The sequence below is a fragment of the Heterodontus francisci genome, chromosome 39 (genome assembly GCF_036365525.1).
Source record: "Heterodontus francisci isolate sHetFra1 chromosome 39, sHetFra1.hap1, whole genome shotgun sequence".
Lineage (NCBI taxonomy): Eukaryota > Metazoa > Chordata > Chondrichthyes > Heterodontiformes > Heterodontidae > Heterodontus > Heterodontus francisci.
The window spans coordinates 42,752,877-42,771,635 of record NC_090409.1 but is presented as its reverse complement, the minus strand read 5'-3'; the positions used below and the strand labels follow the sequence as shown (position 1 = coordinate 42,771,635).

At 49.6% G+C, this 18,759-nt stretch overlaps 2 protein-coding genes across 9 annotated transcripts in view; one reads left to right on the top strand and one right to left on the bottom strand.

The window, feature by feature from the left end:
• The window catches only part of LOC137352797 (complement C1q-like protein 3), a 241,811-nt gene that overhangs the window by 7,851 nt on the left and 215,201 nt on the right, over positions 1–18,759 (top strand). For 5 of the 8 annotated variants that reach the window (XR_010969787.1, XR_010969788.1, XR_010969785.1 and 2 more), the window contains exon 1: positions 15,077–15,415. The exons of 1 other annotated variant lie outside the window; for it this stretch is intronic. Coding sequence is in view for 2 of the 7 variants with exons in the window: in XM_068018630.1 (XP_067874731.1) it covers positions 15,302–15,415 (114 nt within the window). In the remaining 5 variants the exon portion in view is untranslated. Of the gene's footprint in view, positions 1–15,070; positions 15,416–18,759 lie in introns of those variants that run through there. 2 more of the 8 variants (XM_068018631.1, XR_010969789.1) reach the window with 2 other exon arrangements.
• LOC137352795 (IgGFc-binding protein-like) overlaps positions 795–18,759 on the bottom strand; it is a 77,134-nt gene continuing 59,169 nt past the window's right edge. Inside the window, exons 15-20 of the mRNA XM_068018623.1 lie at positions 13,787–14,382; positions 11,850–12,420; positions 9,260–9,459; positions 6,155–6,535; positions 5,019–5,314; positions 795–997 (exon numbers count right to left, since the gene is read on the bottom strand). Coding sequence (XP_067874724.1) covers positions 988–997; positions 5,019–5,314; positions 6,155–6,535; positions 9,260–9,459; positions 11,850–12,420; positions 13,787–14,382 — 2,054 coding nt within the window. The 3' untranslated portion in view covers positions 795–987. The remainder of the gene's footprint in view (positions 998–5,018; positions 5,315–6,154; positions 6,536–9,259; positions 9,460–11,849; positions 12,421–13,786; positions 14,383–18,759) is intronic.

Genomic DNA, 18,759 nt, shown 5'->3' with positions numbered 1-18,759 from the left:
TTCCTCCAATGTCCAAACACCCCCATCGGCGCCCCTTCCTCCAATGTCCAAACACCCCCATCGGCGCCCGTTCCTCCAATGTCCAAACACCCCCATCGGCGCCCCTTCCTCCAATGTCCAAACACCCCCATCGGCGCCCCTTCCTCCAATGTCCAAACACCCCCATCGGCGCCCCTTCCTCCAATGTCCAAACACCCCCATCGGCGCCCCTTCCTCCAATATCCAAACACCCCCATCGGCGCCCCTTCCTCCAATGTCCAAACACCCCCATCGGCGCCCCTTCCTCCAATGTCCCAACACCCCCATCGGCGCCCCTTCCTCCAATGTCCAAACACCCCCATCGGCGCCCCTTCCTCCAATGTCCCAACACCCCCATCGGCGCCCCTTCCTCCAATGTCCCAACACCCCCATCGGCGCCCCTTCCTCCAATATCCCAACACCCCCATCGGCGCCCCTTCCTCCAATATCCCAACACCCCCATCGAGAACCCTCTTTCCAATACCGCAACTCTACCACCAGCAGCACTGTCTCATCCAAAATCCATCATTCCCCATACCCTTTCAAATTTCACTCTACAATCCCACTCACACCCTGTCCCCTTTAATATCCCACCCAGTCTAATTCTCCTCTTCCCCTCACTCCCCCTACCCTTTCCTATCCCATCCAATCTAATCCCACTCCCCCTCACTCCCTGCATCCTTCAATATCTACCCTGTCTTATTTGCCCTCTGTGTACCTTAGTGCTGTGTGATATTTCTCTGTCAATTTAAAACACTGTTCAAGTAATGCAATAATCTCATTTTATTTGATATGAAGTGTACAGTAAATTAACCCCACTCCCTCTTCGCTTTCCAAAATCCTTTCAGTTCGATTTACTTGTCTAATTCGAAAAATATTCATTGTCGGCACAGAATTGGAATGACTTGTAACGAGGCAGACAGCGTTGCATCTTCAGCAATCTGATGACCCGAGACTGGATGATATTTCTTAAATTAAACTGTAAATGTAAAAAAAAAAGGGTTGGAATTGTAAAATTGTTAGAGAAGGCTGTGGGGTGACCTGATTGAGGGCTTTTAAAATCATAAAGGGGATTAATAGGGTAGACGTAGAGACAAAGTTTTCACTTGTGGACACGACCAGAACTAGGGGCCATCAATGTAAGGCAGTCACTGATGCAATAATTTGATTATTCTCTGTACCTCTCCATGACATTTAATGATCTTTGTACCTGGATCCCCCAAGACTTTGGACCTTCACTCTTTCTAGCTTTTCATCATTTAGAAAGGTCCCTGTTTGATCCTCTTTAGATCCAAGTGGACGACCTCATGTTTGCTGACATTGAAATCCATTTGCCACAGTTTTGCCCCTTCACTTAATCTTTTAATATAGGAACAGGAGTAGGCCATTCAGCCCATTGAGCCTGCCCCGCCATTCAATACGATCATGGCTGATCATCCACTTCAATGCCTTTTTCCCACACTATCCCCATATCCCTCTGTCATTGGTATTGAGAAATCTGTCGATCTCTGCTTTAAACATACTCAATGACTGAGCTTCCACAGCCCTCTGGGGTAGAGAATTCCAAAGATTCACAACCCTCTGAGTAAAGACATTTCTCCTCATCTCTGTCCTAAGTGGCTTCCCTCTTATTTTGAATTATTTGGCCCCTATTTCTGGTCTCCCCCCGCACCCTCCAGACGTGGAAACATCTTCTCTGCATTTGCTGACAATGCAACCACTAGGTGGGACTGTACTAGTACATGCGCAAATGCAGCCTATTCCACTGAAACGTTACTGTCTGCGATGATCAGGCAGCTACCAGGATTAAAGAGGGCACTGCTCAATTAATCACAGAAAACCAACTTCAACCCATGCCACCACACAATGGACATGTTTGATACATGGAGAACACTGCACTGTTTAAAGTCTCATCAGGAGGACAGCATCTCTGACAGTGCTGGACGCCTTCCGTAATTGTGTGAGGTTTCAGTGCCATCCTGCTCTCCGGCCGCTCATTCTCTGCTTCCCGCTCACCCGCTCTCCGGCCGCTCACTCCCCGCTTCCCCCCATCCCGCTCTCTGTCCACTCACTTCCTGTTCTCGCCCCACCCCCCTCATCCCACTCTCCAGCCTCTCACTCCCCGCTTCCCCCACCCCCCCTCCCATCCCTCCAGACGCTAGCTCTAGGCCACTCCGCTTCCCGTCTCTCGGCCACTCGCTCCTACATCGCCCCGTCACCTCTCAGGCTTTGAAGCTTTGCTTCTTTGGGCGGAGCGAATGGCCAAAAGGAAGGAAGCGGCCCGCTGCCTAAGCTGGCATCTGAAGGGGTGGGGGGGGAAGCAGCCGGGGAGCGGGGAGCGAGCGGCTGGAGAGCAGGATGGGGTGAGTTGGGGAGCGGGGAGTGAGTGGCCATGGGGAGGGGGGGGGGGGGTGGTAAAGAGTGTTTTTCTGTGCATGCGATATTTAGCATTTTGCTGCGCGTGCGCCAGTTAGTCCTCGCAAGGCAAGACCTAGGCTGCTCATGTGAAGCATCTCTGAGCGCAGGAGACATTTGCGCATGTGTGCAGCTTGGAGCGCTCTGATGACGTCAGCGGGTCGCTGCGTTGTTAGGAGTCACTTGCTATTTTGAAATTGTGTTCCCTGGTTCTAGACTCTCCAACCAGGGGAAATATCTTCGCTGCATCTACCCTGTCTATCCCTTAAAGTATCTTTGGTTTCAATGAGATCACCTCTCATTCTTCAAAACTCTAGAGAATACAGGCCCAGCTTCCCCAATCTCTCTTCATAGGACAGTCCCGCCATCCCGGGAACAAGACCGGTGAACCTTCGTTGCACTCCCTCTATGGCAATAATATCCTTCCTAAGGCAAGGGGACCAAAACTGCACACAGTACTCTCGGTGTGGTCTAACCAAGGTTCTATACAATTGAAGCAAGACTTCACTACTCCTGTACTCAAATCCTCTTGCAATAAAGACGAACATACCATTAGCCTTCCTAATTGCTTGCTGTACCTGCATGTTAGCTTTCAGTGACTTATTAATGAGGACACCCAAGTCCCTTTGTACATCTACACTTTCTAATCTCTTACATTTAAGAAATACCCTGTACATCTGTTCCTCCTACCAAAGTGGATAACCTCACATTTTTCCACATTATATTCCATCTTGCCCACTCACTAAGTTTGTCCAAATCCCCTTGAAGCTGCTTTGCTTTTCTCACAACACACATTCCCACCTAGTTTTGTGTCATCCACAAACTTGGAAATATTACATTTGGTCCCTGCATCCAAATCACTGATATATATTGTGAACAGCTGGGACCCAAGCACTGATTCCTGTAGTACCCCACTAGTCACAGCCTGCCAACATGAGAATGACCTGTTTATTCCTACTCTCTGTTTTCTGCCTGTTAACCAATCCTTAATCCATGTTACCTCCTCTCCCATGTGCTTTAATTTTGCTAACCAACCTCCTGTGGGGGACTTTATCAAAAGCCTTCTGAAAATCCAAGTATACCACGTCCACCAACTCCCCTTTATTAATTCTGTTAGTGACATCCTCAAAAATCTCCAACAGGTTCGTCAAACATGATTTCCCATTCATAAATCCATGTTGACTCTGCCCAATCAGATCATTATTATCCAAGTGCCCATTTATCACTTTAGAATAGATTCCAGCATTTTCTTAATGACTGATGTAAGGCTAACAGGTCTGTAATTCCCTGTTTTTTCTCTCCCTCCCTTCCTTAAATAGTGGGGTGACATTTGCTACCTTCCAATCTGCAGGAACCACTCCAGAATCTGTAGAATTTTGGAAGAAGATCACCAATGCATCCACTATCTCCATAGCTACCTCTTTCAACATTCTGGGATGTAGAATATCAGGTCCTGGGGACTTAGCAGCCGTCAGTCCCACTAATTTCTCCAATACAACCTTCTTACTAATACTACTTTCCTTCAATTCCTCATTCTCCCGAGTCCCTTGGTCTCTTTACGTGTTCCTTTACGTCTGGGGGTTTTGTGCCTTGAAAGAATGTATAGTTGCTGTAAACTATGTAATATTTCTTTAAAGACTATCCATTGCCTATGCACTGCTATACATTTTAATGTATTTTCCCAATCCCCCTCAGTCAATTTGCCCCTCATACCTTCATAATTTCCTTTGTTCAAATTTAGCACCCAGGCTTCAGATTGAACTACCTCACTTTCAAACATAGAATTTTACATTATCATATTATGGTAATTCATTCCTAAACATTTCTTTATAACAAGATTATTAATTAACCCTTTCTCGTTACATAATACTAGATCTAAAATAGCCTTTTTTCTAGTCAGTTCCTCAACATACTGCTCTGGAAAACCCTCGCACACTCCAGAAACGCGTCATTCACAGCATTAGTGCTCATTAGATTTACCCAGTCTATATGCAGATGAAGGTCACCTGTGATTACTGTATTACCCATGCCACATACTTCTCTAATCTGCTGATTAATACCATGCCCCACTTGATCACTACTGTTTGGTGGGCCTATAAACAACTTCTCCCAATGTTTGCTGCCCCTTGCTATTTCTTAGCTCCGCCCAAACAGATTCCACATTTTGTTCTTTCGATCTGAGATCCTCCCTTATGAATGTTCTGATCCCATCCCTTATGATCAGCCAATATCTCTTTTGTAATTTTGTGCTTCCTTCTACACTGCTTACAATGCCTCCTATCTTTGCATCATTGACAAATTTGGGAATTGTAGCTTTCTGTCCTGTCATTAAGTTAATGAATATGGTAAATAGTTGAGGTCTCGACACAGATCCTTGCAGGACATCACTAGTCACATCCTGCCAATTAGAGGACCTGCCCATTATTCTGATTTTGGTCTCCCTCCACTCAGCCAATCTCCTCACCAGGTCAATAATTTACCTCCAATTCCATGAGCTTCATGTTTAGAGAGACGGAGGGGCCGAGAGGGACAGAGAGACAGAGTACCAGCTTGGTACAGGCAGACATTCTAATGGGGAGACTCACCAGCTGGAGAACTCCTTTGCCAGCCATGCCCTGAAGAACTGCTGGATGTCAGTAGTGACCTTCCCATTGGGCATCCTCAGCTCGCCATTAGTGCTGCCATCGAAGTTGCCGCAGGCACCACACAGTTGGTTGCTAAATGTGCCGGCTACAGTCACCGTGAGATCTCCAAATCCACGGAACGACACCTGGAGCTTGGCAGTGTGTTCCACAATCACTGCACCCAAGTCAATCCTGATGCTCACTTTGGAGGTGGCTTTGAATGGGAGTTGGTCTTGTTTCAGTTGACGTCCGTTCACCTGGGTCAGGAAAAGGCAGTGTTACAGACCAGGAATAATCTGTCACAGGTCCTTGTGCAGCACAACATTCACCCACCTAATCATCCATCCAATAACCTCATCCCTTCCTGGAACCAACCAATCCATCTACATCAATCAGCAGTCAATTGTTACTCTGTTAGCCTGGAATCCAGCTTTCTGCTTTGATCACTGGGAGTCTGACATAATATACTTACATTACTGAGAACCCCGACCCCCTGCCACCAACACAGAGGGGCAGTCCCCTCTCGGGGAGGGACTGAATCACCAACACAGAGCAGGAAACCCCCAGCAACGGACTGAGCCCCCGTATTCAGAGCAGGAGAGCCCCGCGGAGGGACTTTTCCCCCATGTCCAGAGCAGGAGACCCGAGCGACTGAGCCCCCAATCCCTCACCATCCCCCCCCCCCCCCCCCCCCCGGCTGCCTCCGGGAGGAACTGAGGCCCCGACACACAGAACAGGAACCCCACCGCCCCCCCCCAGCTGCCCCTGGGAGGAACCGAGGCCCCGACACACAGAGCAGGAGACCCCTCCCCCTGCCCCCAGGGAGCGACTGAGCCTCACAGACAGCAGGAGATGAACACACACCGGTTTCTCTGACCAGAGTGTCTCAGGAATGGGGGTCCTGGTCACCGCAGGGGAAATGGGGGTCCTGGCCACCGCAGGGGGAATGGGGGTCCTGGCCACCGCAGGGTTCACTCAGCGTTCTCTGCTAGAGAGAGGTATTTCTGTAAACATGGGGACCAGCACATTTACAGATCTATTGGCATGGTGGAATGTGAGCTGGAGCCCGTCGAGTCCCAGGGCTCTTTGCTTCTTACCCAGATGCTCTTCTCCTCGGTCACAGCAATGAAGGCTCCCTCGAAATACATGTAGACGGCTGCGCCACCCAGCTTCTCATGCTCACAGCCCGTCCTGAACTCCACGAGTGCCCGGAACCAGACTGCTGAGCTCTCATCACAGACTGAGACCAGCTCATACGTGCCCGGTGCCTGGATCTGACCAGCCGTGCCATCGAAGGTGGCAAACTGTTGGCCCTCCTTGACCGAGCAGACGCCCTCTGTTATGTAACAGCCTCGCACCCCATTCCTCAGCTGGCACACCTCATTGGCTGAGCAGCCGACCTTCTCGCACAGCACCGCACCTGTAGGAAAGCACGTGCACTTCTCCATGCAACCCTGCGTGAAAATTATCTCATTCGCCTGCAAGCAACAGAGAACACATCTGTAAGAGTGCATCAAAACCACATTGCAGAAACAGGCCATTCAGCCCATCTGCTCCATGCTGGTGTTTCTGCTCCACATGAGCCTCCTCCCGCCCCCCTCCATCTATTCACCTCAACCACTCTCTGTGGTAGCGAGTTCCACATTCTCACCACTCTCTGGGAAAAGAAGTTTCTCCTGAATTCCTAATTTGATTTATTAGTTACTATCTTATATTGATGGCCCCTAGTTCTGGTCTCCCCCCGCACCCTCCAGACGTGGAAACATCTTCTCTTCGTCTACGCTATTGAAACCACTTTCTGAATTTTAAAGACCTCTATCAGGTCTCCCCTCAGTCCTCTCTTTTCTAGAGAAAAGAGCCCTGGCCTGTTCAATCTTTCCTGATAGTTATAACTTCTCAGTTTTGATATCATCTGTGTGAATCTTTTTACACCTTCTCAAGTGCCTCTACGTCCAGCTTTTATGAGACCAGATTTGTGCACAGTGCTCCAAGTGTGCTCTAACCAAGGTATATGGAGACCGGAACTGTGCACAGTGCTCCAAGTGTGCTCTAACCAAGGTACATGGAGACTGGAACTGTGCACAGTGCTCCAAGTGTGCTCTAACCAAGGTATATGGAGACCGGAACTGTGCACAGTGCTCTTAAGTATAGATATGTTTTTATATCATTTTACACACAAAAGAATGGATGGTCTCTCACCTCCCTATCTCTAACCTCTTCCAGTCCTACCACTCTCCAAGATACATTATCAGATAAAATTCAGTAGAATCACAGAATCATATAGCACAGGAGGAGGCCATTCAGCCCTTCGTGCCTGTGCCGACTCTTTGAAAGAGCTATCCAATTAGTCCTACTCACCCCCTGCTATTTCCCCATAAATCTGCAAGTTTTTCTCCTTCAAGTATTCATCAGTTCCCCTTTTGAAAGTTACAATTGAAACTGCTTCCACTGCCCTTTTAGACAGCGCATTCCAGATCACATCACACTGCATCAAAAAATTCTCCTCATGGCCCTCTCTGGTTATTTTACCAATTACCTTAAATCTGTGTCCCTCTGGTTACTGACCCTACCGCCACTGAAAACAGTTTCTCCTTATTTACTGTTTCAAAACCCCTCATAATTTTGAACGCCTAAATTAAATCTCCCCTTAACCTTCTCTGCTCTAAGCAAAATAATTCCAGCTTCTCCAGTCTATCCACCTTGACTGAAGTCCCTCATCCCTGGGACCATTCTAGTAAATCTCCTCTGCCTCTCCAAGACCCTCCAAGAAATAAAACGAGGAAAAGCAAAACAAAATGGTTCGACACAGAGTAAAGCTCCTCTACACTGTCCCCATCAAACACTCCCAGGACAGGTGAAGCACGGGGGTTAGACGTATTTTTTCCGCCAGTGTCACTGCCTTCAAGACGACTCGCAGCTCCCGGTGGAGTCCGTTAGCCGCGCCTCTCTGAGGGAGTTGCCTGTCTTTTACCAGGATCTATTCCGTGTCTGGAACATGGTCGCCTCCAGGCAGGGCGCTCCCCCGCCGGCGGAGGAGAGTGCCTCGGCTGTCCGGGCGGCGACTCCAGGGACGGACCGGTGGGCGGAGGAGTAGCCGAAGCCCCCGGGACGCCCCTCACTGCGGGTGGCGAGGGGGCTCGGAAGTGCGGAGCGACCCCGGCCGAGCTGACCACCGCTCGGCCGGAACTGCTCATCGGACCCAGGCCCCGAAACCCTCCTCGGGAGTCGGTCCCGCACAACCCGAGCGGCCTCTCGGAAATGCCCCCCTTGCCATTCCAATCAGGGCGGAGGGGTTTCCTGTACGGGCTGCTCCTGCACACTCTCCACTTCCTCGTCCTCGTCAGCCGGCTGGACACGCCCTGGCGGTCTGAGTTGCCATCTGGCGGCGAGGGGAAACACTGATGGAGGTCTCTCTACGCGGAAGTCCTCCCCCTTTACATTGGGGACCTGGGGTGGAGGGTGTTGCACAGGGCAGTCCCGTGCAACAGACTTTTAAGTAGGTTCACGGACTCCCAGGCTGCCTGTACTTTCTGCGGCCTGGACCAGTCCGTGTTTCATGTATATATGGAATGTGCGAGTTCTGGCTGCACTTCAGTCCCACGCTCCTGATCTTTGGGCACCCGGTGCGGAGGGGTCTGGGCCGGGAGGAGGATCTCCTCATCAGTCTGCTGCTGGGCCTAGCCAAGGTGGCAATTCACAGGTCCAGGCTGCGGGCCTTCGGGGAGTCCGTCCTCCCCGATTGCCTGCCCCTCTTCCGCGGTTACGTTCGCGCCCGGGTGTCCCTGGAGAAGGAGCATGCGGTGTCCGCTGGTACGCTTGAGGCCTTCCGCGACCGGTGGGCACCACAGGTACTGGAGTGCATTGTTGACGCCGAGAATGGCATTTCAATTTGAGTTTTTGGTTTATTTATCTGTTTTTAATAAAGTTATTTTAAAAATGTAAATATGTATATAAAGGGGGCCTAAGGAATAAAGGCCCCCTCGACATGAAATATATAAAAGAGGCCTGGGGTATCAAGGCCACCTTGGAGAAAAAAGGAACTGGGTTAGATGCAGAGTAAAGCTCCCTTTACACTGTCCCAAAAAAAAAGGTTAGAAAAGGAAAAAAAAACGTGGATAGATACAGAGTAAAGCTGCCTCTACACTGTTACACTGGTGTACTAACACTGCAATTCTCAGTATTGAAAAGGTAGACAGAGGTACCTTGAAGTATCTCCCCTGATAAACGCAGCCACAGGTTTCCAGGGGAACACACTCATTGCCACTGAAGACATAACCAGCATCGCACTGACAGCCCTCGGAGCATGTGTCGTCACAGTCGCCTGGAGTGATGATTTCAGCACAGGTATCTTCGCAGGTATCGGCACAGAGCTCATAGTGGCTGTTGGCTGGACAGGAGAGAGCTGCCAAGAGGAGAAGAAAGCAGGAAACGTGATGCAGGAAGCTTTTCAAAGATAGGCTGAGTTTTCACTGCTGAATGGAAATGTGCAGATACAAGGCTGGAATCCCACAGCAACTGGTGAAAAATACAGGAAGATGGCAACGAGAAAGGAGGTCAGCGGGAATTGAGTCCTGGAATAATGTAGGGAAACAGCAGTGATGCGGACATTGTCAATGAGATGTGTTTCTGGGGAGAGAAGTGATTGAGTGATATGGAGAGCAGGTGGGAACTTGGGGATGAGTGATACAGAGCATAGGCGGGAGTGAGGGATATGGGGAGAAGATGGGGATTGAGGGATATGGGGAGAAGTTGGGTGGGTGAGATTGAGGTATATGGGGAGAAGGTGGGTGGGTGAGATTGAGGTATATGGGGAGAAGGTGGGTGGGTGAGATTGAGGTATATGGGGAGAAGGTGGGTGGGTGAGATTGAGGAATGTGGAGAGAAGGTGGGGATTGAGGGATGGGGGGAGAAGATCAGTCGGTGAGATTGAGGGATATGGGGAGAAGGTAGGTAGGTGGGATTTGAGGGATATGGGGAGAAGGTGGGTCGGTGGGTATTGAGGGAGATGGTGGGGATTGAGGGATGGGGGGTAGGTAGGTAGAGTTGAGGGATATGAGGGGAAGGTGGTGATCATCAGTTCAGGAGATGCCCTTGTTGGGTGCAGGAGACTCCTTTCCTAAAGCAACATCTCTGTTGCTATGGGGTGAACACTAACTCTGCAGCAAGACATGGACCAACATGTCGTATCGATTTCTGTCACAAGAACACAAGAAATAGGAGCAGGAGTAGACCATAAGCCCATCAAGCCTGCTGCACAATTCAATATGATCATGGCTGATCTTGGGCTTCAATTCCAATTTCCTGCCCACTGCCCATAACCCTTGATTCCCTGCAAGACTGCAAATCTATTTATCCCAGCCTTAAATGTTTCAATGATGGAGCATCCACAACCCTCTAGGGTAGAGAATTCCAAAGGTTCACAACCCTTTGAGTGAAGTAATTTCTCCTCATCTCAGTCCTGAATGATTGACCCCTTATCCTGAGACTGTGTCCCCGTGTTCTAGATTCCCCGACCTGTGTGAACAATCTCTCAGCTTCTACCCTATCAAACCCTTTCACAATCTTGTATGTCTCAATTAGATCACCTCTCATTCTTCTAAACTCCAGAGAATATAGGCCCAATTTACTCAGCCTCTCATCATAGGACAACCCCCTCATCCCATAGACCAATTCAGTAAATCTTCACTGCACTGCCTCCAGTACAAGTCTATCCTATCTTAAATATGAAGACTGAAACTGAACACAGTATTCCAGATGCGGTCTCACCAAAGCCATGTACAATTTTAGTAAGACTTTTTTATTCCTGTACTCCAATCCCCTTGCCATAAAGGCCAACATGCCACTTGCCTTCCAAATAGCCTGCTGCACTTGCATGTTAACTTTGAGCGTTCCTTGTATGTGTACCCCCAAGTCTCTCTGAACATCAACACTTACCAGTTTCACACCTTTTAAAAATATTCTGCTTTTCTATTTTAACGACCAAAGTGAACAACTTCACACTTCCCTATATTATACTCCATTTGTCGACTCACTTAACCTGTCTATAACTCTTTGCAACCTCTCTACATCCATAGCTTACCTTTTCACTGAGCTTTGCACCATCAGCAAACTTAGATACATTACTCTCTGTCTCTTCATCCAAGTTATTAATATAGAGTGTAAATAGCTGAGGCCTCAGCACTGGTCCTTGCGACATCCCACTATTCACTGCCTGCCAACTTGAAAATGCCCCATTTATGCCCACTCTCTGCTTTCTGTGTGTTAACCAATCCTCTATCCACACTAATATATTAGCCCCAACACCATGAGCCCTTATCTTGCCTATTAATCTTTTATGTGGCACCTTATCGAATGCCTTTTGAAAATGTCAGCTTGACTCAGCACCCCTTGCCCATGTGCTGAGTTAACTTAGCCTGGGCTTTAGAACTAGCCTCAGTACCCCTTTGTGTTGGGGAGGGAATGAGAGTGCCGGGCCTGGTGGGGAAGAAGGAAGCAGCCAATTTTGCGCACCGACTTCCATTGTCTCCTGCTCTGTTTGCCCTAAGCAGAAGACTGGACTGAGCTGTGATGCACATTCTCTACCTGGACTCAGAGTGAACGGAAAGCCAATGTTGAGGCTGTCAACAGTGCCCTGGAGTCCCCACGTTTGAGTGGGTTGGGGAAGCTGGTGAGAGGCTGCTCACTCAGGTCATAGTTGGTAGGACTGGGGTGGGGGCTACGAGTAACTGGGGAACTAAGTTGTGACGTTGGTTTGACAGGAGCTTTTTTTTCCCTGACCGATCTGATACTTACGACAGAAGTCCTTGTTTCTCCAGGATTGGATCTGAACCCCAGCAGCCTGGCAGGCAATGGTGTAGGCTTGGAGGCTGTCACAGAGTACCTCAGGCTGTCCATTTGCCTCACACAGGTCGTACAAGCAGTTGTCAAAGAACTGGTCAGGGCTCACCACCTTGGCACATGTGGCAAATGGCCCTTTGGCAGCCTTGATGAGGCCACACGCTTTCTCCTTGCTGAACAAGGATTTCTTAGCCGCATCACACCTCGGGCACTCGTTCCCGCAGCCATCATTACACTGTGCCCCTTTGACAAAGACCTTCCAGTTTGAGCCAAATTCCGTCACATCAGTGGTCGTCTTCCCACCGGGGAGGGTGAAGTCGTCCGTCTTTTCATCGTTGTAGTTTCCGCACAGGCCTCCCAGTTTGCCCTTGTAGGTGCTGGGGACCACCACTGCCACATAATACACAGTGTCGTACATCACCTGTAGACCGAACTCCGTCCACAAAACAATCTTGTTCCCTTCTTGAGTTACTTTTACTCTCTCACAGCGTAGCTGGAAGGGCAGGTTAAACAGTTCTCCATCAACCTGAGGAAACAAGGGGACCAAGTAAGCAGATGGCACAAGAAAAATTTAATCGAGGTGTTCAAAATCATGAGGGGTTTTGGTGGAGTAAATAAGGAGAAACTGTTTACAGTGGCAGGAGGAGCGGTAACCAGAGGGACACAGATTGAAGGTAATCGGTAAAAGAACCGGAGCGGGAGATGAGGAGAATTTTTTTGATGCAGTGACTTGCTGTGATCTGGAATGCGCTGCCTGAAAGGACAGTGGAAGCAGTTTCAATAGTAACTTTCAAAAGGGGAATTGGATCAGTACTTAAAGGGGAAAAATTTAGGATATGGGTGATTACTGGCCAATGTAGCTCATTCAAATTACCATTCCTCATGCCTCCCCTTCCTCTCATCTCGCACCAATCACCACCGTACAGTAGCGTTCCCTATGCACATCAGCTCTGGTGGAGGATAGCGTTCCTTGCCTAGGTGCTCGAAATTTGAAGGTTCAAACCCCACTCCGGACAGTCCTGGCGAGCTGAGTCTTGGAATTCCAGGTCTACCATCCAGTAGGATGCTTGAGTCTGGTGGGGTGGTGGTCCCTCCCCGACCCTCTTCATCGCATCGCCCATAAAACCATCCTCCCCATGCCTGTATAGGACAGAATTACGCCCCCCCGCCCGCCACCCCTCCCCTGCCTCACCATCACTGTCGACTGGGATAGACACGGTCAAGGCCATGGAAGGAATATTGACAGTTTAACCAGTTTGCATATCCTTCCGTTACCTCACACTGCTTTCCAAGGGAAGAGCATGAAGATACATAAACAACAACTACATGCATTGATGTAACGTCTTTAATGTAGTAAAATGTGCCCAAAGTGCTTCACGGGAGTATAAATCAGACAGAATATAACTCTGAGCCACATAAGGAGATATTCGGGACAGGTGACCAGAAACTTAGTCAAAGAGGTCGGTTGAAGGAGCTTCTTAAAGGAGGAGAGAGAGAGGGAATTCCAGAGCTTAGGGCCCAGGCAGCTGAAAACATGGCCACCGATGGTGGAGCAATGGGAATTGGGGGATGGGTGAGAGGCTGGAATTGGAGGAGCACAGAGATCTCGGAGGATATTACAAGGGTAGGGAGGTAGGATGGGGCGAGGCCAAGGAGGGATTTGAACAGGCAGAGCAGAATTTTAAAAGAGGAGGTGTTGCTGGACAGGGAGCCAGTGTCGGTCAGCAAGCAGTGGGGAGTGATGGATGAACAGGACTGGCGTGAGTTAGGATACAGGGCAGCAGAAGTTTGGATGAGTTGATGTTTACAGAGGATGGAATGTGGGAGTCCGGCCTTGAAATAGACAAGTCCGGAGGTGATGACTGACAAACTCCCCCCTCCAAAAGACTCACCTGGACTTTCCACTTCACCCCTTGCTCCAATGTGAAGCGATGGCCGTAGACATCCACTACAACCAACCGTGTTACAGCCACTTTCCCGTTGCCCCATTTCACATTCTCCACTGACACATTGAAATCCACCAGGCTACCACCTGGCGTCACCACCTTGGACAAGATGTAGGTGCAGGTGCCTTGGAAATCGAACCTCCGCCCGTCGAAGGAGATGTAGTGTGGGTCCCCGGATGCCACGCACTTGCCATAGCTGGCGGGGTGGCAGCCCTGGACCCCGTTGGCCACTTTGCAAACTTCTCCTTCCCCACAAGTGGAGGCGACACACTGCACCTCTCCATCACCCAGACACGTACACCTCTCCTCGCAAAGGCCGCTGGGGTAGAAGACCTCCCCTTTCTTACGGTAGCCCCCATTGTACACGCAGCCGCACTCAGACAGAGGGAGGCACTGGTCGCCGCTGAGGATGAAGCCATCGTCGCACTGGCAGCTCTCCTTGCAAGGGGTCTGACAGCCATCTGGAGCGGTCAAACTATAGCACGTGGCTGGACAGCCAGAGCCACACAGTTCGTAATGGGCATTCTTTGGACAATCAGCAGCTGCCAGAGAGTGAATGACAGGAAGGTTAGAGAAAATCCTGACATAACACAAGATGCACACACTCTTCAAACAAAGTCAAACACAGAGGAAAAATTCTCTTCAGTCTGCATTGGCAGTAAGCATTAAAATTCAACACAATTGTCCCAGTACTTTGCAATTTTAAAGACAGGAACTCCCATTTCTCCAGCGCCTTTCACCCCCTCAGGATGTTCCAGAGTGCTTCACAGCAAATCAAGTACGTTTTTTAGGAAGTGTCGTTACTTGTAGGAAACACAGCAGTCATTTCATGCACAGCAAGAGCCCACATACAGCAATGAGTTGGTGACCTTTTTTCAGTGATGTTCGTTGAGGGATAAATATTGGCCCCAGGACACCGGGGAGAACTCCCAAATAGTGGATGTGGGATCTTTTACACCCACCTGAGAGGGCAGACAACAGTCAGATCCTAAGATTAAGGACTCATCTCAAAGACAACACCTCCAACAGTGCGGCACTCTCTCAGTAGTGACCCACCGACTGTGCGGCGCCATCTCAGTACTGACCCTCCGACAGTGCAGCACTCCCTCAGTGCTAACCCTCCGACAGTGTGGTACTCCCTCAGTCCCGACCCTCCCACAGTGCGGTGTTCCCTCAGTACTGACTCTCCCACAGTGTGGCGCTCCCTCAGTACTGGATCAACTCTCTGGAGTGGAGGCTAGATCAGATGATGTTCTGGCTCAGGGGAGAGAGCCCGGACAAATGAGTGAGTGCCTGCAGTTAGGGCTGGACGCAAGACATTGTCACATGACCACCCACCTCCAACCTTCCATTTGTGTAATTGCAGGACAACCCTTGTAGATTGGCCAGCTGCTGCCACACATCCAGTGAGTTCACTGCTGGAGGCACAAGAAGAGTCCGCAAAAATATCTGACAAGCAGGATGTCTCATTGTTCACCCACAGAGCTGATCGACAAGCCCTGCGTTCACGAACTCAAGGCAATAGCACTGGGTCAGCCTGGTGTAGGATCCCATGGATGCTGCTTGGAGACAAGGGTATATTTCAATTAATTCAAGGGATGTGGGCATCATTGGCAAAGCAGCCAATCACCACTCATCCCAAGTTGCCCCTGGAGAAGATAGCGTCGGGCCTACTGGTGTAAATGCTGCAGTTCCTGTGGTGAATATCGGGCGTTCCAGAATTTCAATGATGATGAAGGAACAGCGATTCCAATAACTTGCATTTATATGGCGCCTTTAATTATTGCCCATCCATAGTTGCCCTTGAGAAGGTGGTGGTGAGCTGCCTTGTTGAACTGCTGCAGCCCATGTGAGATAGGTACACCCACAGTGCTGTTAGGAAGGGAGTTCCAAGATTTTGACCCAGCGACAATAAAGGAACTGTGATATAGTTCCATGTCAGGATGGTGTGTGACTTGGAGCGGAACTTGCAGGTGTGGTGTTCCCATGCATTTGCTGCCCTTGTCTTTCCAGTTGGTAGAGCTCACGGGTTTGGAAGTTGCTGTCTAACGTACCTTGGTGCATTGCTGCAGTGCATCTTGTAGATGGTACGCACTGCTGCCACTGTGCATTGGTGGTGGAGGGAGTGAATGTTTGTGAATGGGGTGCCAATCAAGCGGGCTGCTTAGTCCTGGATGATGTCGAGCTGCACCCATCCAGGCAAGTGGAGAGTATTCCTTCACACTCCTGACTTGTGCCTTGTAGATGGTGGACAGGCTTTGGCGAGTCAGGAGGTTAGTTACTCGCCGCAGGATTCCTAGCCTCCGACCTGCTTTTGTGGCCACGGTATTTATATGGCTACTCCAGTTCAGTTTCTGGTCAATGGTAACCCCTAGGATGTTCACAGTGGGGGCATTCAGTGATCGTAATGCCATTGAATGTCAAGGGGAGATGGTTAGATTCTCTCTTGTTGGAGATGGCCATTGCCTTGCACTTGTGTGGCATGAATGTTACTTGCCACTCATCAGCCCAAGCCTGGACATTGTCCAGGTCTTGCTGCATTTCTATACGGACTGCTGCACGAATGGTGCTGCACATTGTGCAATCATCAGTGAACATCCCCACTTCTAACCTTATGATTGGAGGAAGGTCATTGATGAAGCAGCTGAAGATGGTTGGGCCCAGGACATTACCCTGAGGAACTGCTGCAGTGATGTCCTGGAGCTGAGATGATTGACCTGCAACAACCACAACCATATTCCTTTGCGCTAGGTATGACTCCAATCAGCGGAGAGTTTTCCCCCTGATTCCCATCGACTCTAGTTTTGCTAGGGCTCCTTGATGCTATACCCGGTCAAATGCTGCCTTGATGTCAAGGGCAGTCAATCTCACCTCACCTCTTGAGTTCAGCTCTTTTGTCCATGTTTGAACCAAGGCTGTAATGAGGTCAGGAGCTGAGTGGCCCTGGCGGAACCCAAACTGAGCATCAGTAAGCAGGTTATTGCGAAGCAAGTGCCACTTAATGGAACTGTTGATGACACCTTCCATCATTTTACTGATGATTGAGAATAGTCTGATGGGGTGGTAATTGTCCGGGTTGGACTTGTCCTGCTTTTTGTGGACAGGACATACCTGGGCAATTTTCCACATTGCGGGGTAAATGCCAATGTTGTAGCTGTACTGGAACAGCTTGGCTAGGAGCGGAGCAAGTTCTGGAGCACAGGTCTTCAGTACTATTGCCGGAATATTGTCAGAGCCCATAGCCTTTGCAGTATCCAGTCCCTTCAGTCGTTTCCTGATATCATGTGGCGTGAATCGAATTGTCTGAGGTCTGGCATCTGTGATGCTGGGAACTTCAGGAGGAGGCCGAGATGGATCATCAACTTGGCACTTCTGGCTGAAGATTGTTGCAAATGCTTCAGCCTTTTCTTTCGCACTGATCTACTGGGCTCCCCCATCATTGAGGATGGGGATATTTGTGGAGCCACCTCCTCCAGTTAGTTGTTTAATTGTCCACCACCATTAACGGCTGGATGTGGCAGGACTGCAGAGCTTAGATCTGATCCATTGGTTATGGGATCGCTTAGCTCTGTCTATCACATGATGCTTACGAAGTTTGGCACGCAAATAGTCCTGTGTTGGAGCTTCACCAGGTTTACACCTCATTTTGAGGTATGCCTGGTGCTGCTCCTGGCATGCCTTCATGCACTCTTCATTGAACTAGGGTTGGTCTCCTGGCTTGATGGTAATGGTAGAGTGGGGGATATACTGGGCCATGAGGTTACAGATTGTGGTCGAGTACAATTCTGCTGCTGTTGATGGCCCACAGCGCCTCATGGATGCCCAGTATTGCATTGATAGATTTGTTTGAAGTTTATCCCATTTAGCACGATGGTAAGACCACACAACACGATGGAGGGTATCCTCAATGTGAAGGCGGGACTTCATCTCTACAACGACTATGCGGTGGTCACTCCTAACAATACTGTCATGGACAGATGCATCTGCGGCAGGCAGATTGGTGAGGACGAGGTCAAGTCTGTTTTTCCCTCTTGTTGGTTCCCTCACCACCTGCCGAATACCCAGTCTGGCAGATATGTCCTTGTGGACTCGGCCAGCTCGGTCAGCAGTGGTGCTACCGAGCCACTCTTGATGATGGACATTGAAGTTCCCCACCCAGAGTACATTCTGCGCCCTTGCCACCCTCAGTGCTTGCCGCAAATGGTGTTCAACATGGAGGAGTACTGACTTATCAGCTGAGGGAGGGCGGTAGGTGGTAATCAGCAAGAAGTTTCCTTGCCCATGTTTGACCTGATACCATGAGACTTCATGGGGTCCGGAGTCGATGTTGAGAACTCCCAGGGCAATCCCCTCCTGACTGTACAGCACAGTGCCACCACCTCTGGTGGATCTGTCCTCCCGGTGGGACAGGATACACCCGGGGATGGTGATGGCAGTGTCTGGGACATTCTCTGTCAGGTATGATTTGGTGAGTATGACTATGTCAGGCTGTTGTTTGACTAGTCTGTGGGACAGCTCTCCCAACTTTGGCACAAGCCCCCAGATGTTATTAAGGAGGACAGGGTTGACAGGGCTGGGTTTGCCGTTGCTGTTTCCGGTGCCTAGGTCAATGCCAGGTGGCTCGTCCGGTTTCATTCTGTTTTATTGACTTCGTAGCGGTGAGATACAACTGAGTGGCTTGCTAGGCCATTTCAGAGGGTCTGTAAGAGTCAATCATATTGCTGTGGGTCTGGAGTCACATGTAGGCCAGACCAGATAAGGACAGCAGATTTCCTTCTCTAAAGGACATTAGTGAACCAGATGGATTTTTACACCAATCAACAATGGTTTCATGGCTATCATCAGAATAGCTTTTAATTCCAGATTTATTAATTAAATTCAAATTCCACCTTCTGCTGTGGTGGGATTCGAACCCATGT